The 25,966-nt window shown below is 38.9% G+C and overlaps 2 protein-coding genes and 1 long non-coding RNA gene across 7 annotated transcripts in view; 1 reads left to right on the top strand and 2 right to left on the bottom strand.

The window, feature by feature from the left end:
- On the bottom strand, positions 1 to 13,366 carry Asator (tau-tubulin kinase asator). Of its 3 annotated transcripts, none has more exons than XM_071774839.1 (15): positions 13,344 to 13,366; positions 9,371 to 9,500; positions 8,750 to 8,897; positions 8,429 to 8,643; positions 8,029 to 8,298; positions 7,834 to 7,920; positions 7,478 to 7,747; positions 7,111 to 7,297; positions 6,686 to 7,020; positions 6,307 to 6,603; positions 5,916 to 6,188; positions 5,577 to 5,841; positions 5,074 to 5,451; positions 4,687 to 5,005; positions 1 to 4,516 (listed from the first exon to the last, which is right to left on the bottom strand). In XM_071774839.1, exons 1-15 carry the CDS (start codon positions 13,349 to 13,351, stop codon positions 4,462 to 4,464), a joined length of 3,237 nt encoding a protein of 1,078 aa, XP_071630940.1. In that variant the 5' UTR covers positions 13,352 to 13,366; the 3' UTR covers positions 1 to 4,461. The 3 variants fall into 3 exon arrangements, with proteins under 3 accessions (XP_071630940.1, XP_071630941.1, XP_071630942.1); XM_071774840.1 differs by lacking the exon at positions 13,344 to 13,366 and adding an exon at positions 10,335 to 10,673; XM_071774841.1 differs by lacking the exon at positions 13,344 to 13,366 and adding an exon at positions 9,640 to 9,656.
- LOC139810930 (uncharacterized) overlaps positions 13,331 to 25,966 on the top strand; it is a 12,933-nt gene continuing 297 nt past the window's right edge. The window contains exons 1-3 of one of the 2 annotated variants that reach the window (XR_011731516.1): positions 13,331 to 13,471; positions 16,691 to 16,857; positions 24,460 to 25,894. This is a non-coding gene — a long non-coding RNA (uncharacterized lncRNA). Of the gene's footprint in view, positions 13,472 to 16,690; positions 16,858 to 24,459; positions 25,954 to 25,966 lie in introns of those variants that run through there. The other variant, XR_011731515.1, reaches the window with a different exon arrangement.
- Positions 14,758 to 25,966, bottom strand: part of Sff (sugar-free frosting) — a 19,299-nt gene continuing 8,090 nt past the window's right edge. The window contains exons 8-13 of one of the 2 annotated variants that reach the window (XM_071774842.1): positions 25,510 to 25,814; positions 24,467 to 24,618; positions 24,010 to 24,162; positions 23,506 to 23,680; positions 22,638 to 22,867; positions 14,758 to 22,275 (exon numbers count right to left, since the gene is read on the bottom strand). In XM_071774842.1, coding sequence (XP_071630943.1) covers positions 22,051 to 22,275; positions 22,638 to 22,867; positions 23,506 to 23,680; positions 24,010 to 24,162; positions 24,467 to 24,618; positions 25,510 to 25,814 — 1,240 coding nt within the window. In that variant the 3' untranslated portion in view covers positions 14,758 to 22,050. The remainder of the gene's footprint in view (positions 22,276 to 22,637; positions 22,868 to 23,505; positions 23,681 to 24,009; positions 24,163 to 24,466; positions 24,619 to 25,509; positions 25,815 to 25,966) is intronic. The other variant, XM_071774843.1, reaches the window with a different exon arrangement.

The following is a 25,966-nucleotide window of genomic DNA, read 5'->3' on the forward strand; positions in this document are numbered from 1 at the left end:
TTCGTTACAGCCAATTTTTGTTATATTTATTAACTGTACATGACTCACCCTTTTAATAAAGTGGCCACAATAATATGCATTAACGTGTTCGCAAAAAAATCAGTTACATATTACAGCAGAAAAGATTATGTCCTCGAGGTCTCGTCAACGATTTGCGGATACATGTACATGATAAAGATAGAATCGATTATCGTGTCTCCTATTTTATAATGCGTATGTTATAATACAGAATCATGGATGGAATGATACGTTTCCATCTTTCAGGGACAGAAAATATGCTCACATACATACAGTTACATTTACATACGGTTGAAGATCCAAAAGGCAAATATATAATAGAATATACAGAAATGGATAATTTTATATGAAACATTGTAAAGGTGATACCGACCATATTAAGAAAAAATAAAATTAATAAATAAAATGAAATAAATGTAAAAATATAGGAGAATATTATTTTTTATAAAATTTGAAAACATAAATTGTCTATAAACGTCGATTAAGAATACTGCTTTTTCTATTATAATTTCTTTGGAACGTTCCATATACAAAATATCCTGTTCGACTGGAAAATATTTCAATGATAGATTTTTTTACCACGTTTGAGCAGCTTTATGCCTCAGTTAATTTCAAATAGACTTTAGCAGACTTTGATACTTGTTTATGACGATATTTAATATTAAAAATTATTATGACACGTAACAACAGCTCAAGTACGTTTCGCAAAAAAGTCGGTTTTAAAGCATCTACCTTTCAATCATCTCCCAGTGATATTGACATTTTGCATTATTACAATCTGTCTATATTGATTCGATTTTTAAATTAACTCATTAAAGTCTACGTACAATCTTAGTTTTTACGGTTTTTGTTTGGTTTTCGAGTATTTTGAAAATAGATGACATTTTTACACAAATTCTCCATGCTAAAGTATATTGCTTTGGGTTATCCAATAAATTAAGATACACAAGTTTCATTTGGAGATTACAGAAAACTATGGGCTTTAATGAGTTAATCTCTCAAATTTGTCAAACATCTATTGTAACTTTCTGTTTAATCATTGTATGTTACATTTGAATGTCCATAAAATACATATATTTGCATCTATATGCATATATGTATGTATGCATTTGTCATAAGCTATATCTACATATATATGCATGCATGCCATTTATTTACATAAATTCGAAAAAAAGATACTCTATGCTTTTTCGCCCCTTTTTTCTTCCTCTGAAAAAAAGACGGTGAAACTTTATAAATTCAATTATATATGTATCCGAATAATACTTTACAGTTACAAGTTTATGTCATACTTGCATGAAAAGATACATATTTTTTTATATTTCTTATATAATAACGCTATTATTAATAATATCCAAAATTCACTGATTTTGATCTTTTTATGTCTATTCAATCTACGTCGTGTATCCGCACTTCGTATACATTTACACGAAGATATTGCCACATAATTAATAAGCAATATTAAGTCGATGATAAACTTCCTATTAATACAATATCTTTTTTGTTGCGCGTTATGTTCCGCTGAACAAAACGATTAAAAACTTGTTAATTTATAAATTATTATATTAGGTGTCCACGTACACAGAATTGACGAAAAATGGTCATACAACTTCGTGAATTCTGGACTCTCGATCCTTCCTCGACAAAAATTTCGAGGAAGTAACATTTTTGTATCTATTTAAAAAAAATCGACATTACATCTTGTAAGAAATTACATTATGTCTCCACTTTTCGCCAATATCGGAACACTTCCTATACTTGATCTTATCATATAATCATTGCACAGAATAATCTTCCTATTTTATACAAGGTGACGTGACTCTATTTCTGTTCTGTTCTCCATTTAAAATTGGATTTAACAATAGCACATTATGGATTATTCTACTATGACTAGTTTTATGCATCACTAGACTTCATTCAAGATTCGTTATATAAGAAAACTCGCAAAGCATCCGTGCTTAAATCAATTTTTTGTCATATTATGTGCATAAGAAATGTTTAAATACTTGTCACGATTATATCTCATCCGACATCTTTCTCTTCATACATATAGTTATGGCATTCTATATTCATCTTGAAATATATGTGTGTGTGTGTGTGTGTGTGTGTGTGTGTGTGTGTGTGTGTATATATATATATATATATATATATATATATATATATATATATATATATTATATGCTACATAATTGAATAAAGGAACCTGTATTTAGTACATCGTTTGGTACAAACATTATTTGAAAGTTCCTATTATAAATGTTTTTCACACGCATACATATCTCTTCGATTTGCACTCACACACACACATATACTCATATACGCAGTTTCCCAAATTTCCTGCATATCCTTTCATCTATAGATTCCCTGATAAATTTGGGATGCATTTTTCTTAACGGTATAATTTTTTAACATTCAATTTTAAATATTTTTAATAATAATAAAAATAAATGCACGTTATAACTTTATATAATTAATATAATTTACTAATAATCCTAAACATCTTCAGTTTTCAATTTAAATTTATTATTTTACAGTAAACTTATATGTGTGTGTATATATATATGTACACTTACATCCTTGAAGCTAATTTGAGAAGATCTCTGAATTTTTAATTATTTACAGTTCATGAATCAAAACTCCTTTTTAACTTCAAATTAGCCTAAAGATCTGTAGATGAAAGATAGTACAAAAAAGCTGAGATCATATACATATATATGTATGTATTTACAGGATATCTCGAAAACATTAAAAATTCTTTTGACATATTGTTTGATCAACTTATAATAAATTTTTCCTTAGCAAAAATGCTGACGTACGTAATCATTTTCAAATTATAAGCGATTAAACAAAAAAAGAAAATGCTTTACGAAACGTAATTTTCAAGGAACCAAATGAATAACAAAACTATGTTCCTTAACTAATATTTCAGGTAAAAAATATATTTTAATAGAATTTTAATTTGAGGGTTGTTGCAACAATATATAATGCAAAAAATTGAAAAGTTGCGATAAATGATTATTTCTTGCTAAGGAAAAATCGACCCTTAATTGACCAAACAATCTGTTATTAAAAAAACTTCCGATGGTGTTGAAACATCTTGTATATATGCGAAAAAATTGCATTTTGTTGACTTTAATAATGGGCTATAAGGAGACTAGTTACACATCTGGCCCGAATTTTATAATTATTCTAGAGCCACTTCGTTAAAAACTCATTTCTTTTTCTTGCGACACTAAATAATACCTATTATCCATGCTTTCTTATATTATCCACAAAACTTATATTATTACGTGATTTATGCTCATTGCAAGAAAGCACGACTAAATTTCTATCTAATAATTTAAAGCACGCTCATAAATCGGACGAGTATAATTTTAATTAATAAATTATTCAGCACTTGTTTTTTTCTTCAGATATAAAATATTCGTATTATTTTAACAAATAAAATATGTTTCACAGTGTACAACAGTAGTTGTAATAATTATATTTTTATAACAAAAATGTGTTTATATTACTTTGCAGCTATCACTAATAAAATCTTATAAGATTTATAAATCTTATAAAACCTGTTTCTATATAGGATATTTTATATAATATGAACAAATTATTGCAGATAAATTATGCATGAATTATGCATAAATTATGTAGATAAGTGCATTCGATACTTCCGTGCAAAGAAAATTCCATCAGATGGATTTAATAAAAGGATAGAGTTCTGGTAACATTTACAGAACATATGCATAAACAAAGCTATTGTAAATCCAACAGATTTAAAAAAAAATAAGAAAAGAAATATATATTATCATATGTAGAAATTTAAAAGATACTGAATGGACAGGTTTGTTTGTGTTGCTCGCACTATTTGCATTTAGAATCTTTGCTTTCTTTTTCTCCAATGCCTAATGTATATTTATCTCGTTTTAAAGGCAGGAATTTTTGAGAATTTCAAGTAACACGAACAAATCTATTGTAACATAAATGTGACAAGTGTTATAAGTAAAAAAAAAGTATAATCTTAAAAAAAGCGACCATCTCGAATTACCAGATACGTGTACTGCTTGCACACTGAAAGCAATCTCATGTACACTTTCATTCACGTTGCTGTGACTTGTTGAGCACATGCCCCCAAAAATAATTAGAAAGATTTCTTTTGAGAACGTCGCTCACCAAGTTCAGCAATTAATTAAAGCGGCATTACGTGAATACGCATTCACAGACAATTACATTTTCGCACGCTAAATGAACAGCTATGTTCTGTATCTCTTTGTAGATATATAGATATGATTATTTTTTACTAAAATTTTCATGTATCCGACGTATTTATCAGAAAAATTGCGTCGTTTCGGTGTCCCAAATGATATCACATTCTCAGATGGTTGAGCAGTAAAAGCCTTCTCAATCTTAACACAAACAAAGGCTATTTGTCATTTTTAACATCAAATCTCACGATTCTCTGCTAGCAACCGTTGCGTCTGGTATGGGCCAATAACGGCGGCATCTATAATTACAGAAAATTGACATCTTTATTCAGAAGGGAACGTATATGCGATATCATTAGTTTTAATTAATTTTACGTAGTGACATATCAAGTTAAGGAAATAATATATCAAATATCTGAGACTATTTTTTCGTGTACCAGTCAGATACGTGTGTGCGATATATATTCACCTAGCTTTATTTTCTGCTATGTGAGGTGGCAACGATGTAGGCGGTGGTGGTGGTTGACGAGAAGATTTTGGCGGTCCACTGCTATTAGAATCACTTTCACTGCTCTCTTCGGATTTTTTACCAGGCTCCCGTAAAAGATGCGAAGGTACTCCCCTGGGAGAAAGTCTTGGCAATACTTCAGATTGCGGTCTCGTTCTATGTTGCGGTCTTTGGAACTGCAGATTCAGCTGACTAGCGTCTGTCACATATTTTTCACTTTGTCTTCGGCGGCGCAAAGCGGGCGTACATCCAGTTAAATTTTCATCTTCGGCAGAGCTGGCTGAAGTTAAAGGTGACATGATTGGTCTAGCCGCTACATAGAATCTATATTATATTAGTTTTACTAACTATTCTCTTTTTCCTTAGTTGCGGTCGCGGGCACGGGTAGTTTTTCTACGTCACTTCCAGTTCCCGCCTTGATATTTAAAGTGTTAGTCTCGGGCGTCGATTCGGATAACGAACACCTTGGACTTCTAACAGGAACCGGTATTTTACTATGAGCGATGTACGTCCTACTAGATGTTTCCTTCTCTTTATTGTCCTTATTATCACGAATCGGTACTGCATTTTGTACAGTAGTCAAGGCAGTAGTGGCATTAATCGATTCCTTTTGCAAACTCGCGTTTGCAGTTGGTCGATTCTCGGTCGCGTCGTAATATATCGATGGTTCTTCCGGTCCCGGATTAGGACTAGCTGGACTACCTGCCGTGCCGTTCGTCAATTTCTCTACAAATTCAGATAATGCAAATATTTGCATTATAAACGTAAAATGGATTGCAGTTGACTAACGCACTGATTCACTAATCAATAACAGATTTGTGTGAGAAAAAAAAACAATCGATTGCACGTACTTTGTAACGGTTCCCTGTCAGCACTAGTCTGCACAATTGTAGCACCACCGGTTGCATCTACCACTCTGATTTCCAATCTACCCGCTACTGCTTCTTCCTCTTCCTCTCCTCTAGGAGTGTTAAACATTGCATCGGGAGAGAAAGCTACTGCTGGTAGACTAGATCTTCTGACTGGTGCGGTCTGTCTCGGTTCATCGTATCGAGTAGCAATATTCCTCATAACATCGACTTCATACAGCAAATCATCAAATGCCGCTTGCTGAACCTGTTACCATCGAAATTTAGATACGTCTGTGTAAAAGCACGCAGTAGCGTTCGTACGTAGAACACGGTACGAACCAATGGAGCTTCGAGATAAGCTCGAACGTGTGGCGCTAAAACTGGAACGCTCCAAGCTCGCGGGAGTGCTCCTTGCAGTTCTGGATATTTTTCGATACCCGCAATGTTTAAACATCTATGCGGCACCGCTGGTCTCAGAGAATCCTCGCTTATTTTCGACAGTGCTATGGGCATGGGCATTAAAGACTGCTGTTGACACACATTTGAGGCATTTGATTGAGTTGCGACGGGTTTTGTATCCACGTGCTGTGAACCCTCGATGATACCTGTGGACTGCATGCGAGCATGCGTAAACTTGTTTAAATTTCGACCATTGTTCGAACGAAACATTTTTAGTGTAATATGCTCCTGCTTATCTACGTTCTTTATTGTAATAAGCAAGAATTTTTACTTGTGGCGGTATGGATGGGGCCGTTGTCCCTTTGTGCTCGGGGCTCTGCAAATTTTCGCCCTTCCACTCGTTATCAGTCTCTTCGGAATCGTCAAATTGTGATTTCCATTGCGAGGCCAGAGTCAATCCTCCGCCGCCTTTGGTCACTTGTTGCAGGGCGGACACGTTGTCGTCGTCTATTTGCGCAAATTGCGTAATAGAACAGTCACGTACCGCCGAACGTCCGCTTCTGACTTGTTGTCGGCTATCTGCTCTCCTTCTGGGTTCTCTTCTCAGAGGTTCTCTTTGTTCAGTTACCTAAAAATATAAAATTTGTGCAACTGTCAGTTGTGATGTAAGTATAAAAATCTGTCGTGTAAAATATAGATCGCGTATTCACCGGGCTTTGATTTCCAACGTATTTAGTATTAGTTACGTCATAAGAGCAATAAGAAGCGTCGACTTCCGTCTGTATACGAGGGCTCGGTAATTCCCCAGACGTTCCCTCGGGTGTAGCGATGCGCAAACGGGCGAGAGTAGCGGGCAATGTAGCGCCGCTCGCTGATTTCCTAAGTGGTGCTGTTGCATTTGTTACTGTTTTAAGGCGAGGAACCTCGGATGCGGAACGTGCGGAAGCCATCAATGCATCTCCCTCGTTATCTACCTGCTTTTCTACTGGCGTAGGAACTTGAGATTCTACTGCCATCGAGACTGCGCGTCGTTTCTTGGGAGATCCTATGCGATGAACGATACGTACTACTGTGATAACGTTAACAAACAAACAAACAATATAGATTGCAACATAGGTTGTAAAACTGTACAAACCTTGGGTTGGCAAAGGTGGCACAGTCTGTTGCGCGACCTGTTGATGCGTATTATCCGTCGTTGGTATTGTGGCATTGCAATTTTTATCCCTACCATGATTGCTGATAGCTGCTGCAAATGGCACTGGAGAACCTTCTATTCCACGTTGCCTGTTTCTTCTATATATACTTTCGTAATCCAATTGTGCCTATGTCAAACAAATGCAAAACAAAAAACACGATAAAAAATGGATTGTATTCTCTAAAACGTTAAAAAATATTAAAGATCTCTAAAAATGTAGCACGTATATAAGTGCTGTCCTAATAAGATTTAAGATGAATAAGATAAAAATATTTATATGATTATACGAGAGTTTTGTATTTCTTACATCCAACTCCTTTCTGTTGTCTGGTTCCACGTTCTCTTGGTTATTCGTATCCACATTTGTGGTTGGAGGCTGATTGAGAGTAGTAGCTGTAGTTAGAGCAGGTGGTACAGCTACCGTAGGTAATGATCTAGTACTTGATAAACCTTCATTAGCTATTAATGGCCTTTCCCAATCATAGGGATCGTTTGGTTTTACACCTCTACGTTTCATACATCGTTCAAACAGACCAGCTAACATACCGTAATCTGGTTTATCTGCATACTCCAAACTCTACGAAAATATAAAAATGTTTCGCATTATTACAAAGACAAATATTTAACTATCCTATAATTAGTACAAATCATATCGAAGATCACCTGAATGTGTTCTAAAAAGACTCGTAGATCGGATGGAAGATGTTTTAAAAGTAATCGATGATCATATTTTTCTTTCATGAGACCCACCTGTACAAGATTTTACGAATACTTAAATAATGCTCTTACGTACACACAAAACTGCCCCTGTGTATCTTATAACTGTCTGTGAACTTGAAAAAACTCTCCGACACTTACTTGCTCTTTATCTTTTATTTTTCGCCATGGCAGTTGCCCATTAACGAATTCGACTAGCATATAAAATAGTGACCATAAATCATCATGTCGGCCCATCTCTTTATTTTTGTGTGCATTGACTGACGCGTATCGGACGGTTCCTCTAAATCCCGCAGCGGCACGAGGCGGTCGCACCTCTCCCGTACTGGTCGTGAATTGTCGAGCTAGACCAAAATCTAACATGTATACCAGCCTTGAGTTGTACGGATGGCGGCCAATTGAAAAATTTGACTGTAATACAAAATATTACTATTAATATTCTTATGACTATGCACGTCTATAATATGTGGTTCAGTAAAAGTACAGATTATCCAAAATATGTAAACTCTATGTAAACAACAATGCGTAAGCACACACTTACAGGTTTAATATCTCTATGCAAAAATCCCACTTGATGAATACTTTCTATAGCTTTCAAAATTTGAAGACCAAGACGTAACGTAGTAGAAAGTGAAAAAGCTCCTCGCGGTTGTGCTCTGCGCAATTCCGCCAAGTTCTTTCCTTGTAATTGCATTACAACATAATTAAATCTATCGTTACGTCCACAGCCAATAAAACGGCAAACATGGTCTTTACCTAGAACAATTTTTATAATAGAGCAATAATTCAGAAATAAAAAATATCTGACTTACTTTTATATTTTGAGCATAAATATCTGTTTAGTTAAAAAGTTTATACTAACCCTGTAATTTTTTCAGTACAGCTACCTCCATCTTCAAGACTTGTTTTGGCTGCCGTGCAGATTCAACTTTAAGGGCCACTTGTTCCTTCGTCATTAAATCAAGACCTTCGTAAATTTCACCAAATCCCCCGCCACCTATTTTTCTCACCTATGTATCAAAAAGACACATGTTTTTCTTAGATAATATATCTGAGCTACACTGACCAAACGGCAAATACAGCATCGATATAAAAATATTTTTCCTTCGATATACGTAATGTTCATTGACACCTTCAAGTATTTCTTAATAAAAGTGACACACTATAAAAGGGACACGTACTACGTTTACATGAGCGTTACTTTTGTAGTAACTTGTGATACGTCACCCGTTTACGCGGAGTAACGTATCGTAAGTTACTACAAAATCCCATTTACGCGAAGGACGTATCGCAAGTTACTACAGAAGTAACGCTCGCGTAAACGTAGTATAAGACATTTACTACGTTTACGCGAGCGTTACTTCTGTAGTAACTTACGATACGTTACTCCGCGTAAACGAGTGATATATCAGAAGTTACTACAAAAGTAACACTCGCGTAAACGTAGTATTAGAATACATGGAAAGAATTAAAACAAGCTTACAACTTTCCAACGCTCTTTGACCACATGGCCGGGCTGCAGCAGATCTTCGCTCGTCATAGTTATATTATTATTTTGATCCGTGCTTTCGTCGCCTACATTCCTCAACGCCGAATCCTCGGGGTTCGCGGACCTGGAAAGCGTAAGTGACAGATTATGTCGTAAATATATGTAGACGTGACGCAGCGCGTGCCCGCGCGCGATAGCGCTATGTCACCGCGCCGACCAAGTAAACTGTCAACGCGTAATGCATCTCGAATACGGATTTTAACCTGAAATGACGTTTGACAAAATTGGTCGATACGCGCCCTGCGCTAGGCAGCCATGATTGCGTGCGAGATAAAAGTGTCGCTGTCGCTGTATCAGTTCCTTGCTATTCGGTCCTGAAGCGAATCTCCATATCAAGCGATCTTCCGATCGCTCGCATCAACTCGCGGCTCGCGGCACTCGCGCTCTCTCTCCCTCTCTACCTTTGCTTTCGACTTAGCGATCGTTACTCTGCCAGCGTGATTCGGCTCGCCGACTATAACTGATGTCACGAGTCACGACGGTCACGACAATCAATTGAGGCAGTCGAGCACGCACATTTTCCGCTCTTTTTCGCAATTTTGTTCTCGACTGGCGGTGCCGACAGTGCCGACGAGTCGACGTCGACGGGCGATCATCGTTGACGATCGACGCGAGGCGTGACATAAAAAGCGACCTTCTTTCGCCGCCTACGACCAACTGCAGCGAATTAAACGAATTTTCACGTCGCGGCGAGACGTTCGCCGGGTTCGCCCGTCGTCGCGAACGAACGCGTTTTTCACCGAGATCACCACCAACCACAACCGTGAACCGCCGCGGCCGCGCGTATCCACTACCGAAACCGAGAGTCCGAGTCCGAGAGCGGCGAGGCAGGGCGAGAGCGCCGAGAGCCGATCCAAATATATATATAGGTATACAATAGTATTTTATTTTTACTAACAATGTTGTCTGCTAGAGACACCGCGCTCACACGGCGCGAGGCGCGACGTCCGCGACGTCGCGACGTTCCTCTCGTGCGCGACGTACTCTCGGCGGAGACGACACCGTCGCACAAGGCACGCGCACAGCGCACAGCTCCCTTCACAATCCCGTCGTCGTCGTCGTCGTCGTCGTCGTTGCCGCCGCCGCCATATCCTTCTCTTGGCCGGGCCGCCGTCCGCGCAACGGTCTCGAATTACCGTGTAGCCGATCACTCGCTCGTCGCGGCCGGGCCCGGGTGTCTGCGGCTGCCGCGAGTGCCGTGAAACTTGCCGTCAAATGCCAGCGGGACGGCCATCTTTCGATTTCGCACCGCACGAGAATCATAGTGCGCGAAATCGCCGGGAGATAGCGCGCGATGTACGGCGATCGATGCACCCTCCTAGCCTCCTACTATGCTGGCCTCTCTCTCTCTCTCTCTCTCTCTCTCTCTCTCTCTCTCTCTCTCTCTTTCTCGCTCTGTCTCGTTCTCTCCACGCCCCACGGCACACCACACGCCCGCGCCCACTCGCGCCCGGCGCTTCTCTCTTTCTCTCTCGCACGTTTATTATTGGTTATTATCTCGCGTAGATCTTGCGCTCTTTTATCGTGTAGTTGCGCGCGTCAAAGTTCCGCATGGTAATAAGTAAACGCATCGGCGCGACAACGCCGACAAAGTAAAATTTCCTTTTACGGCGCATCGTGGAAAAGGAGATGGACAATTACAAATATTTGAATGCGTATCGTATCCCCCTCCTCTATGAATCATCAATCGTATTATCGTTTCACGAGTGCTCGTTCATTGACGATCATTGACGATCGAGTCGTATTAGGAGCGCTTATTCGCGGCTTATTAATTTATATAAGCTGCGAGAGTCGGTCGCAACTGGTCGCAACTCGCAACTCGCAACTGTCGTGCGTCGCAAGCGTGAAGCGCGCCACGGCCGCGGCACGACGTTCTTCCGAGTGAATTGTTATTTTAAGAAGACGGGAATTTTTTGTGACAAGAGACAGTTATAGAGCGCAAGCATATATACGTATGGTATTCTGCCTACGCAATACGCATACTGCCGTGCATACCGCATTACGCACACGTACAGCATAAATTATAATAAAGGTCATTAAGAATTCGATTACCCGTTATCGTGGCGTTGGAGTTGTCGCGTGCAATTTAGAAAAAGCTAGGAAAGATCTTTACATCACACGTGCGTGGAAAGTGGCACATTACGCGCGTGACACGCGCGTAATGGGCCACTTTTCACACACTTGTAATATAAAATAGGGTGTGTAACACGTGTGTTAAGTTAAAAATTGGACTCGCCTTCGGCTCGTGCGTCTACTCCGCACTCGTGTCCAATTCTCAACTTCCCGCACTTGTTACACAAATAACTATTTAATTACAGTAGAGTAATAATGACAGAGGAAAATAAAATACTCGTCATTGGCCCTACTATGTATCGTACTTATTAGAATTCGCATCAATTGTCGCGCTGTCTTTTGTCATAAATTTAAATACTGTTGGGTTGGATAAAAAAGGATTTTGATTCCGTTTCGGTTAATTATATATTAAAGCGGCGTAAAGCGCTTATAATAAAATTTTGACCGTCCGCTCGCGGCTCCCTTTGCTAGAGGGCATAATTTAAGTTTAAACGTCTATTTTTAAACGGCCTCACTCGGCATATAATACACCGAGAGCAGCATCTTCCTCCTCGCCAGACAACTTTTCCAACTTGTCTCCATTTTTCTCACTCCGTTTTCTTATTCCGTACGAGTCAACGAGTCAACGTTGCGCGGCCGTATCTGCGTGATCTGCGCGATCTGCGCGGAAATAAGAATAGCTTAGAACGCGAAATATTTCGTTTATCGCTCAATCTAAATTTCGAAATAAGCGAGCGATAGAGCACAGCCGTTATCATTTATATACACCTATTCACTCGGATTTCGGATTACTTACATACGAATAGAACATTCCGTAAGTCTATCAATTACACATATGCACGGATGCACGACCAATTTGTGTTTTACAGTTATCGAATGATAATGGTAACGCAAAATGGATTTAAAGAATATATACGACGCGATGATTATTTAAGAGGCTTTAATAATAGGATATTCCGTTTCTCTCTCGGACGCGATACAAATCGTAGATAGAGAATATAGAGACCCCGGGCGCTAAAATAGACGGTAATTATATTGTTATATAATTAAGCGTCAAAAGTTATTGTCGCTTCTTAATTATCTATATGCCGACTATGCCTACGCTTTGTATCGTAGCTTGATTCACCAAACCATTTCGATTTTCAAATAAATATATCTCTAGATGTCTAGATTGAAGAATTAGCGTGAACGCTTTTGCTAAGATAAAACTACGAAAATAAAAATATATAAAATAAAACAAGAGAGCTTTGATTAAATTATTTAAATTTTTTATTTTCGAGAAAATTAAGTGGGGAGAGAGGTAAAAGGAAAGACGACTTTACAAAAGAAATTTTTGTCACAAACTCTTTCAATCTACTGTGCCGAGAGAAGAAGCTCGTGACGAGAAATATGCTTTATTTTCTCTCTATTTATAAGAGAAGCGTTAATCCAGATATATCTTAGTTATAATTTCGGGAAGTATTCCAAAACGGTTAAGTTTAACGTTCTGGCAAAGGCTTGTAAATCATCTACTCGAAGTATGCGTATATGCGCGTATACGTTTAGAAAATGATATACGCTTGCGCGCAAACATACGTAACCATATACGTTCATTAAACGGTTATAGATATAGATAATAATCGGTGCACGTCTGCATGGCTTGCACGGTCGCCCGCGTTAGTTAACTAAAATAAAGCCGCGGGCCGCGGGTCACGAAAAGCAAAGTTATACGCTGTGAAGTTAGATTCGATTGATCACTTGGCGCGTTCGACTTGACCCCTTGGACGTCGCGTTGCGTCGCGTCGCGTCACGTCAATTAATCGGGGAGCCGGGGGAGGGCGTCTTGTATACGTACCATTTCATGATCTTGACGAAAACAAACGGTGAGCGGGAGGTGCGATAAAACGTATTTCGCGGATCAGACCGACGGGAAGCAGAGCGATATACACCGAATATACGTCGAACACCGGACGCAGAAAGAAGGTAAAGACCGAATCAAGGTTCTCGCACGTGTTTTTCGCGGGCCGTTTTAACCGTCGAACCGGCGCGGGCGCGCGGCGTGGCGCGGCGCGGTGGCGCGCGGCGGCAGGGCAGATTCACCTCCTCGACTCCGGGCGACGGCGACGACGACCGACGACCGAGCCGGACTCGTCACTCGCGAGAGTCGAGTCATAACAGCGCTTCGCTCTTTGGCATCGGACCTGCGACGCCGCGACCGCGAAATCGTCCCCTTCGGCCCCTGCTCCGCTGCTCCTGCTTCGCTCTAGCCGCTTCACCTCGGCAGCTCGGTTGTCTCCGGGTTGTCCCGCGACAACCCTCTCTCGAGAAGCGAGCGAATCTCCATCGAGATTCCCGCATTTCCCGCTTTTATCCTCCACCCTACTCCACAGTGTGTACAGTGCACAGTCACGTTGCGCGTTGGCTCGGTTGGCCGACGTTGGACGTCGTCACGCGACCAATTTCTTTATGACGATTCATATACGGCACAATGCAGGGCGAATTCCTTCTGATCGAGCATTCACCTCCGTCGCCCGTTTATCTCATTAATCTTTGATATATTTGCGGTAAACGAATTATACTTATCATTGTTTTACGAACCTTTTTCGTTAATGTCAAAGATATTTCTCCACGCTTTTCTTCTGAAATCTGAAATAGATTTTAACTACTTCCAAAAAATACGCCCACAACTATAATATAATTCTCGACGAATTCCTTGAAATTGAAAATTAATTATGCAAATTGATATAATGCACTCTTAATACAATTTATTTCATATAACGATGCGAATCTTAAAAAAAAATTCTCTTTGTGCGTTAAAATGGTTATGATTCGTTTAAAGTATAGGATGATAAACGAGCTTCTAAAAATAATATTGGTTTACGAATCTCGTTTGGTACTTGGTACTCTATCTGCATTCGCTTCACAGTCAAAACTGCGTAGCAATTACTGTCGGTAAAATCGTTGTTTGCTAAATAATTGAGTAACAATTAAATTACAGAATTATTTACAATCTTGTTGCATCATCGAAATTAGAATATTATTACATTTAAATTTTCAGAAACTAAGTTTTGTGATTTTATTTACAAGACAAGCGGATTTAATAATATCTGTTTATTATTAATGTTGCATTATTATTACTTTTATACATATTTGATATTGGCCATCAACAAATATGTTACAATTTTTATTTCCCCGCCCCTAGTGTTTTTATTCGTTTGTTCAAAAACTAACGCGATATATTTTCATAATAATAGTAATAATAATAATAATAATAATATAATATAATATAATATAATAATATAATAATAATACATAATGTATAATACATAATAATTCATAGTCATTGCATGTGACACGTGACACGTGACCATCTCGGTAATAATCACCCCGCGCTAAATACATCGCGCTTTATACATCGTCGTTCTTTTAAATCGCCCCGTACTAAAACGACGTGCGTATCGGAACAATCGGTACGCGCGATAAATAGGTAAACGCAGCGCGTAAATCGATATTCAACAAATAAGATTTAAGTAAAACAATGGTACATACATGCACGTTTGATGCGATGAAAGTCGTGACGGAAAATTAATCGCTTGGCGCAGATTGCGTACAGATTCGCAAATTCTCGCGCTGTGCGTCGCGCGTTATCTTCTCTTTTCTCTTTTCTAAACGAAAGCAGAATTTCGCACAACGCAAATATGTACGTGCTACGGTGTCGCGCTTTTCACTTTGCATAATATGATGATTATGAAAAAACTATCACGTACCCGCAAGAAGGAAATTCTATCTCGAATGATCGACGATTGCTCAAAAGAATGTGTGTATGTCATGTGTATGTGTATCGTGTGTCGTGTGTCGCGTGTATGCGTGGGTGTGTGGGGATATGCGGTTCACTTATTTCGTCGGCCCGTGAGCCGGCCACTTGAATCACAATACGTACGCGTGTCGTTAGTCGTTACTCGTTACCATTGTAATTCGCGTGCGAAGGGAATCTAATCGTCCATATACAATAGATTAGTATCGCTTATTTGCTTATAATATCACTAATATCAGTATCGGCATATAACCGCAAGGACAATTTTTATCATTCGTAAAAAAATAGTTCACTGCTAGTGCATCGAATTTCAACGTTTTTCTTTTCTCAGGCTAATTGCATGAATCTGGTACGACGTTCGAGTAAGATGTAAGATGTATTCGCGATGTAATATAAGTGAGCCCTCGAAATTTTCCCGAAACGTGGCTACTACAAACGTGGGATGCTAAAATGCGGCTCCAGGCTGTAAGTGTCGAAAATTAGAGTGCGAAGAGGAAAACGATACGAGCCGTATCGATCGAAAAAAGTTTATTCCGATAGCATACAAATCAATCGAAGCGTGCATGCGCTTTTATGCGTGCTATGTGTGTGTGTCTGTGTGTGTGTGTGTGTGTACGTTAAAATTGTGGTGTATGTGTAGTAATATCGATCGGACACGATGATCGTCCGATTCACACGGGCAAATCGAGTGGAACGCGGTTTACGCTACAACAGATTTTTGCTGAAAAGAATACCGCTCACTCACAGCCGTTATTGTCAGTTTGTCTGGACGTCACTAAATATTCAGAGCACATACTACGTACGCGCGACTACTATAGATCGAAGCTCGTAACGCGAGGGAGATTTAAAAAATTATTGATTTACGTTCCGCGGCGCTTTTGCTGTTGTTCGAGGAAAAGAAAACTCGAGCCTATTATACTTCGAACGCGATAACGCGAGGGAGAAGCGTTCCCTTTTATGTCGAACGTAATTATGAACGTAAAAAGGAAGGAACTAGTCGCCAATTTTTGAATTTTTATTGCAAAATATTGCTAAATATGCGAAGCGACTATCAGAAGAGAACATATATTTAGAAATTATTATTTCCTGTTAATTATTACATTATAGTATAGTATAAGTAATAAGATTGCAGTTCTAATGCTCTTCTAAAAAATAACTGTATTTGAGAAACATACTGTATTTTGAGAAATTATCTAGTTCCTTCCCGCATAAATAATGTTTAATTACAATTGGGATCGATTCAAATCGTCCTTTCGCCGACGCAAAATTAACTTGAAATTCAAAGAGATTTCGTCTTTCAATCCCTATCCTATTCGATCGCGAAATTTCGTTACCTCTCTAGCGATGCACGATCAGTTTGACAATTTTCCGTTATTTTATAATTTTAGATTCGAGAGAGGCGTCGACGCCAGTTGTACGAGAGAGAAAAAGCTACTTCGTCTTCGTCGACCGTCGCGCGCGTCGATGGAACCTAGCTCGCTCTCTCAAGTCCCACATACTTACTACTCGCTAATCGTGTCTACGTGGTCTACGGGCGATGATAAGAGGACAAGAGGTACGTGCTGGTTTACAAGACCCGGCGATCAGTGCGATATTGGAGGTGCATCGGTTGCAACTTGCAACCGATAAGCGTGACGCGATGTATACCGTAAAAAGAAGCGTTCCTAGTCGCGGTCAGTTTGCATCGCAAATCGCAACGCGACTTCCTAGACAACTCAGACTTTGGATGTCTGAAAACGAGGACATCTCTTCGACATTCTTGTTGCCTAGATTAACTTCGATATCACGAATATTTGGTGAGCTCTTCTTCTTCCCCGCTTTCACTAAATCTTGGCTAAAACTAATTGGACCTCGTCGTTTGTCGCGGCTACGAAAGATCAAAGTGACAGTCAAAGAGATAGGTACACACGATAGGCGCGACGGTCGCGCCGAGAGATTACGAAAGACGCACGATAAATATTATTATTATATGGATGCGCGCGATATAATAGGGAGAAGCATGATAATAATAATAATTAACCACGCGGAATTTTTCACTTGGAGACGAGAGCTATCTTACAATAGGTAAGACGTGTCCTCGAGGAAATGCGAGGACGACGCGAGGCGCGAGGCACGTCGCGGCGACCCGCGTACGATTCCCGTCGCCATTTACTTATTTTTCCCTCTGAGTCCTACATACATATATATATATATGTACATTTAGAATACATGCCCAACATCGCGATCTTGTGCATGCCCGTAAGGTAAGAATCAAAGAGAATGAGAATTTTTTTATTATCTTATTTTTGGTGTTTCACGAATTATTCTCAACCTAATTAAATATAAGACACATTTGATTTGGAAGAAAATAATGTTTGGAACTCAGAGGGTTGTATCACTGTCGCCCGACACGCTTCGATCACGACGGCACTCGCGATACTCACGGGTCAGCGCGGGATGGCCGCGGGACACACCGCGCCCCGAAGAATATAGTGCACATTTAACAAAAACGCCAACAAGGAAACGTGCGTGTATAATAAATTAATTGATCGCATGCGCAAATTGCATTGTCTTATAAATCGTATAAAAATTTTCTATATTCAACCTAGCTTATAATGCCTTAAAAGTACGGTACGTCGGGAATTTGTATAATGCCTGCAGACCTACGCGCCTTTCTTGCGGTGCGGCGAGACAATTTTGCTACGATCCGCGCGTGAGCTCCAAGCTATCGGGAAAGCGTACGTTCGTTCGTCATTAACTCATTATCACCGATATTTCATGATTCAGCGGAAAGAGATCGGCGCGAACGCGACATGCATGACGGCGAAGAGACGGTTGCGAAGTTCGAAACTTATTAACCATTTCGCGAGGAAGATACCTTCTGAACGACCTTGTCGTTGCCGGTTGAATAAATTGCAAGTCTCAAAATCGCATTTGGCTGTGCAGCGACGCGATCGATATTCGCGCTCTCTCGTGCTACGTCGCCGCTCTTAAGCAAATTCTTCGGCCGGGTAACGATCTCGCACGTACATACTACATACGCATGCATGCGAGGACATTGAGGACCGATCGCGTGGTCGCTCGCACGATAGATCGCGGCATCATGGCGCGGCGCGGCGCGCAAAAGCGAATCGAAAAATAAGTCGGAGACACGTTAAGAGATAGCGAGTAATCTTCTGTTCTTTCTTTCGTACAAGAGACTTCGCGATGTTACGTCAGCGGCACAGCTATCGGCGAGATATTTCGTCGAGGATCGATGCAACGCACCCTCGTATCATCTACTTATAATACATTCGCTAAGTATCGCTCTAGCGCGCTCTGGATCGACCTACGAAAATATCACGCGGATTCCCCTCAGTTTGCCTTTTATGAAATAGGAGACAGATTTGTTACGAAATTTATATCTTTACACGCAGAACTGTATTGTAATTCGCTTGAATTGTTAATATGGATTTGCATACCAAAGTTGCTTTAGCTTTCCTCCCTTAGCTCACATTCTTGACTCACAGACTTGCACAATATAAAATCCTAATTTAATATGGCCGGTAATTTGTTTTATATATATCCCCTTTCTCTCTTTCTCTAACCACATCCGTCCACCCACTACTCCGTCCCTCCTTCCATTTTCTTATAATATACTTACGCACTGTATAGTTTTATTTAACCGCAATTAGTAAATAGATAATTGCAAGCTTATGCTAATTTTAATTATAGTAGTGGAACGCGCGCGCGCGCGTGTGTGTGTGTGTGTGGTGTTTGTATTATTAATACTAAATTCACATTCATTTTCTATGTGTAACCATAACGTTCGTTCCTTTCTTATTTTTTCTCATATATGTACCTAAACGCTCACTTGCTCTCTCTTCCCCCACCCCCTTTCTCTCTCTCTCGCTTTCTATTATTTTTGCTCTCGTACGTGTAATAAACAATTTCTCGCAAAGTCTGATTTTTCAACGTAAAAAATATCAAACAGAAAATTGATTAATTAATTTACGCTATCAAGCGATTTCAGAGGATACCATTATTCTTTCTGCGAATAATGCGCACGGAAGGTAACGAAGGCTTTTCCATTGCGGATTAATCGCATCTATATATTTGAGTAATGATATCCGTCTCCGTTTTTCTCGTTATAATTATCCTATACAATCAACGAATGACACACTCGTGGATAATTTACCAACTTTTGTATATGTTTAATCTTCAACTACTGATATTAATGCTTGTTCTGTCTTTGGCCATAATCGTCATGATTTATTTTTGCAACAATAAAAAAAAATAATTGGGTTTTCGGAAAGCGATGGAGAAAAAAAGAAACATTTATACGTTTCATCTATGATTTGGTGTTTTTGCATATAAATAATACTTTAGATAATTCCCTCGTTAGCTTCAAGTCGCTGTTAAATGTCTGTGTGTCACTATAATAATAGGAGCGACTATATAAAAATTGAAAATAGTTAAGGATCAACGACTTTTCATAAAATTTCACCCACGCATTTTTCGTCGTACATAATAGTATTTTCGATACGTATCCAGCTAAATCCCTTTTATAACATTACGTATTTTTTCTTGATAATGCGGAATGACAATGTGTCTGCCGTTAGCTAAGCCTTTAACTGAAAAACACCGCCGCGTTTTGCATCTCGCGAAATTTTGCCACTCCGAAATGCAACGGAAAAAGTAGATTGTTAGTTCTCTTCTTCCGTATCGTTAATCGATTATAAAGATATAGCCCTCGGAGATATTTATATATAGGAACGAGTCGCCACATGCGCGATATAATACGTAGGTAATATCTGAAGCGAGAGCGCCTAATTGGGGGATCTAACGCGCGCTAAAAAAAATCACAATTTTGATTTGTGCGAACATTTATGCACTTTCGCTCTCATCTACTAATCTAATCCTAATCGTGTAAACTTTGAAGATCGCGTCATTGGATTATCATCAAGGATAATCCCTTTTCCACATTGTACTCTCAGAAAATCGATCGATTTCAAGATATTCATCTCCGAGAATATCCGGGCGCTCAACGCTCGTTATTTCCTCCGTTACTTTATCTAGTCTTTCCTCCTTTCTTCGTAAACATATATCACGATGTAGTCATATATAACAAACCTTCGCTTAAAAATGATGACGCGTATTTATACGCCTCATATCGCTTTTTATTAAGAAGCCAATAGGGACAATTTTGAGATATGTCTGTGTTGAGAATAACTTTATGATATAACTACTTATTCTTTATATCGCTTAAGGAAGTGCAGTTCTTACTGCTTTTGTAATACCTATATATATATATATTTTTTTTTCTATATGAGTTTTACATTCAGCAACGCGTTAGCCTTTAATTCACTTTGCGACGGGTTTTGCATGCCATGGTCGATTTGATCGTCCTCCGCTTTTCATTTTGCAAAAAGCAAACGAATATCTATGCTTCGTACGATCATGAGACTTGCGTGTGTATTTATTATTAATATCTCTTATTAATCGGAAACCTTTCTTTGTACCTCTCTCTTTCTAATTTGTTTTCTTTTCCGTCATATGTAAAAAAAAATTCTTGAGGCATTCTACGCGCCTACCGTGTCTCTTGTCAATGTTGTTAGATTTATGTTGTCAGAATATATGCGGTGCGTTGTTGGAATAGATTGCTGCTAGAAGGAAATTGATGTAATGAAATTGTAAGCAAAAAAATTGTGCGATGAGCGAATAAAAATTATAACTTTCGAGACAAATAATTTATAATATATATGGGGTAACGATGTGGTGCTCTCCAAGCAACGGTCTTTTCTACACGGAAAAAAAATGACGTATCAACAGCATCATTTTTTGTATCAACAGCATTAGTGTTATTTGAGATAAAATTTATTGATGCAACATCAATATGAATGAACATAAAACATCAGATTATTGTTTTAATAATTTAAATATTCGGTCCAATAATATCCAATTGAATTAACTACATACGCTTGTGGCAGCCCGTGACGTTTAATTGAAGCAACTTTATTTTTTTCCCGTGTATAATTAATAAATAAAATATGCCTAAGCACAACATTACCATTTGTTAACACAAATTTAACACAGCGCGATGCAATTTTGCAGTAATACCCATTGTATGTGGGGGCGAAATAATACAGTAACGTTATATTATTGCACTTAAGTTTCGCACGAAACACATTTTTAAAAATATACTTTACATTTCTCTTCTTGAGTAATCGTGAATCTCTTCATGCATAATTCTTTATGTAGGCTTGTTTATTGAAATATATATGACATTCGGCGGTTTTAGGTCTGGAGGTGATTTGGAAATAGTGTTTCTCTCTCTCTCGAAGATCCATTTAGCTTACGAACGCAGAATAGGATGTTTGCATTTAATATCGCTTCTAGCGTTAAATTTTGAGTTATTTGAGGAAAATTTTTACACGTGTATCTTTCGAAACAAAATTAAATATTTTACTTTGAAAATGAAAACTTTATCCGGAGCTCGCACTAATGGTTTCGATGTTTCGAATTACACAACGCAAATAAGCGCGCTATCCACATTGTCGTCTTTCTATTTTCTTGTTACTACTGCTGACGGTAAGATTTATGATGTTAGACCTTAATCTTATTTGTTGCAATGTCGCATTATACGCATACAGATGTGTCTCACGCATTTTCTGCAGTTCAGTTAAAGCGTTGCAAGCGTTCGTCAGAGGAAACCTCACCAGAATCTCTGAGCGCTGTCCCATAGGCTTTTCAGACTTGATCGAAACTCGAAGCGAAGGTTCTGGTAGTATCACGCTATGTTATTGCCACTCATTGTAGTCACACATTTCTTCTCGGGCGTGTTTTGGCTCTCTGAGTTACTTCGCACCGCTTTTGGCGGGCTGCCTGGCGTCGGTGTCGTATCGCCCGACAGAGCATTGTTATTGTTCGTCGATGTCGAGCTTCTTCTACCGTTCTCGCGGGTCGGCGACTTCACGTCGAATACAGATGTATCCGACTCGATGTCCGAATCGATCTGAAACCGATACGATGTTTCGTTATTTCGTTAATCGGTGATAGCTCTCTCCTAACATTCGCTATCCCGTGCAAATCTCTACAGTAGCTCCTTAAATAAAATAAAATAAAATAAAAAAGATTTGAATTTTCTACAAATAAAATTTAAAAAAGCGATTTATTCAAATTCACGTACAACAAGCGGACAACCTAGATAACGTTAATCTAGATTATGAATGAAAAAAGAACGATGTGGGGTTTTATGAAACTAACTTAACGAGAATTTTCATTTGAGAAATGAACGATCTAGAGATAAAAGAGTGGTAATTATTAATTATTATGACAATGATAATGAAGATGAAGATGATGGGGATGATGCGCTACCTTGTTGAAACAGACTACCTGTCTGGTAGCTGGATGAGGATTGAGAAAGAGTCGTTCACTAGTGTCGCTTCCGCAGCTCGAACTCTCACTCATCTCTGTGGTGAATTTTCTCGAGGCCCTCGGACTAGGAGGCGCGGCTCTGCTTTGTCCTCCCAAGTTCATACCCACATTTCTCGAACACACCTGAGATTGAATATGCTCGCATACTCGCCTGAATCTTCGGATGTTTCCTGCGAACATCGAATTGACTTTAATGTCTGACCCTTACTTCGACAATATCTATAGTTTTTTTTTTTTTTTTTTTTTAGAAAAAATTTTACTATTCTATAAAAAATGTACCATCAAGGATTAATATGATTTCCTCGAAAATTAGCGTTTTTAAATTGCGCCTCGAGTGAAGATTGCTTTTGCTTATTAAAATATAGTTGGATTTCACGTAGGGTGTTTCTGACAGACTAAATTTATGAGCCGAGCGACTACGGCTTGTTCTCGTCGGCCGTAAGAAAGTAAACGACTCGTCAGAAACAGGTCGGAATCTATGGCGTCGACATACCGAACGTAGAATATACATATACGGATAGAACATAAAATTACATGTATATTTGTATATATTAGCTGTACGTGTCAAGGTAACATCGATCTAGTTGCGCTTGGATGACTGCCAAGCGCTTAAGAGCGAGGCGATCCACCATATCTACCGGCATATTTTCGCGAAGGCTTCGTACTTCTCCAAGAACGCTTCAGTTTAAACTTTTGATTTTTCCGTTCCTTGGCTTTTTTTGTGCTATGTCTGATTTAAGAATGATGAGAATTCTAATTTTTCTAATCGAAGAGAAGGTCGTAAGAAAACATGACTATGCGCGCTTACCGCTCAGTAATGTGAAGGTGATGGCGAAGAGGGGCTCATTCGGCTGCTTCGAAATCGCGCTAATATCAACTTGAAATCGCACTTGTCTCTGGAACATGGCTGGTGCGGTACTACCTCTTTTGTATTCTACTCTGAACGACATTGGCGAGCTCACGCTATGAGATAATTCTGCTATCTGCAACCGTTCAGTTTATGCCAAATTGAATATATCAAAGAGAGGTCAATCGAATTGGTATAATTAGAATTAAATTCTAATAAAGTTCTAACAGAAAATATTCTGAAAACCATACACGTAAACATATATTATTAAATTCCTTTTATATATTTTATTAGAGATTTTTAACAAATGCTTTAACAAATTTTATCTAATACTTCGCCTGTGATTGCAATTCTCGCAAACATGAATATTATTTCTTTTAAATGGATAGTAGTTATTACTTCATTTAAAGCTTATACTTCCAAGACTTATTCCAAAACGGATAATAGGTTTCGAGGTACACTCACCGATAAAAAAGCATGAATTAGATCGGCTTTTACACTGGCTAGCGGTTTCCCCTTGACTAAAACGGTGAAGGTTTCGTCTTTCTCCGTGGTCATCAAACTACCGAACCATGATTTTTTCGTAAGTTCCGGCGAAGAATCCGGCGTGAGGTGTACCTATAATATTCAATATAGATACTTGATGATAAACCAACACATTAAAATACAGTATAAATCACCTACTGCGCTATATACTACGCTGAATTTTCAATTAATCTTCGCTTAGGAGAATTTCATCAATTACAGAAACATCCATCGATATTTGATTTTTGTTAAGGAAAAAAACTAAATCGCGCGCTGACTGAAAAACTGCGATTTTCACTAATAACTCTGATGTGTATTGCGATTAATTTGAATATTAAATATGTGTGTAACGACAAGAAATAAATTATATTTTTATTATATCTGTTACAGCACATACCTCCTCGGTACTAGTGAGCAATTTACGACGATGAAATCTGGGGCTGCCCAGGAAAGAATTCTTGATCGTGGTTAATCGCGATCTCCAGTGATGAGCTCCAGATCCCGCTCCCGTGTGAGGAGAGCCCGGCGGTGTAACGCCGACCGCAACTACTGCGAAACGAGCCATATCTTAAAAAACATACTTGACTTATCTTAAAAGCGCTAAAAAGTTTGCTTACTCTTTCTCTTTAATTAATCAGTTATTTTTCGAAATTTCTGTTCGAAGTAGAGGTGATGGTTGATCGAAATAAGAAGGAAAGCTGTCGCGTGAGGCAAAATTACGCAATTTCGTTTAATTATAACGCGAGTCCTAAATGTAAATCAAAGTAATGTTCAGTTAAACGTAAGATACTAATCACATCGAGGATTCTATTTAAACATTGATACACAATCTCGCGGTTAAGCGATAAATACGAGAGCACTTAGCGTAATACAATCTGCTATGCCATGCTTATGGGGTAGTAGTCTTTAAGAGCAACAGTTAACTTAAGTGATTATCGATGTTGTACAATACCGATACATCTAGTCCACAACTGTGCATATATATATGTAGGTATATGAAACACACACACACACACACACACACACACACACACACACACACACACACACACACACACACACACACGCACACGCGCGCGCGCGCGCGCGCTTTTCTTCACGCACATACACATATAAAGTGTTCAAAATTTGAAAATGTTTGAAGAGAGCACTTTGAAGAACAGAAAAAGTAAATAGTACAGGATAATAATTACATAAATATATATAAATTGCACGTATATAAATATATAGTTCCGCGTTACTCCTGTGTTAGTGTTAAATTTTTACAGCGATACTACCGAACATGCAACAGTATAATATGTTAAAATATTTTAAAATAGTACACGAATTATTTGAATTATTATATTTTACCGATATAGAGTAGGGCGAACAAGTGAGACAATATTTTCAAAGTAAGAGTAAGAGATACAATTTTAAGGATAATATTTATAACAAACTTACCAGGCTGTACATCATTGAGTTCAATACCGACGTTGGCGAGTGCCGGCGTCGGCGTCGGGACGCTTTGACTCGTGGGACTGCCGCCGTTTCCGGCAATAGTAGCAGTGGTACTGCCACCAATGGACAATCTGTGTGCACCGCATGCGATCGTCTGGCCCACGTGCGACGTCGGCATCGCTCTGTGGGGACTTAGCAAACCAGCAGGTGCATGCAACGGCGAGCTGCCCGGCGTCGACGTGTGCGAATGAGACGCATGAGTGTGACATCCACCTGTGCTCGGTGATCGACGCGCGTGATGTCTCGTGCTGCAAATAATTAACGATTTAATTAACGGAATCATCCACTTTAAATCACGAAGGAAATTAGATGCTACGATTGAAATTTGGTTGGTATATAATATAATATGTAATTGAATGGGAAATAAACAAATCAAAATGTAATTCGCACCTAACGTGAA

The sequence above is a fragment of the Temnothorax longispinosus genome, chromosome 4, assembly GCF_030848805.1.
Source record: "Temnothorax longispinosus isolate EJ_2023e chromosome 4, Tlon_JGU_v1, whole genome shotgun sequence".
NCBI lineage: Eukaryota > Metazoa > Arthropoda > Insecta > Hymenoptera > Formicidae > Temnothorax > Temnothorax longispinosus.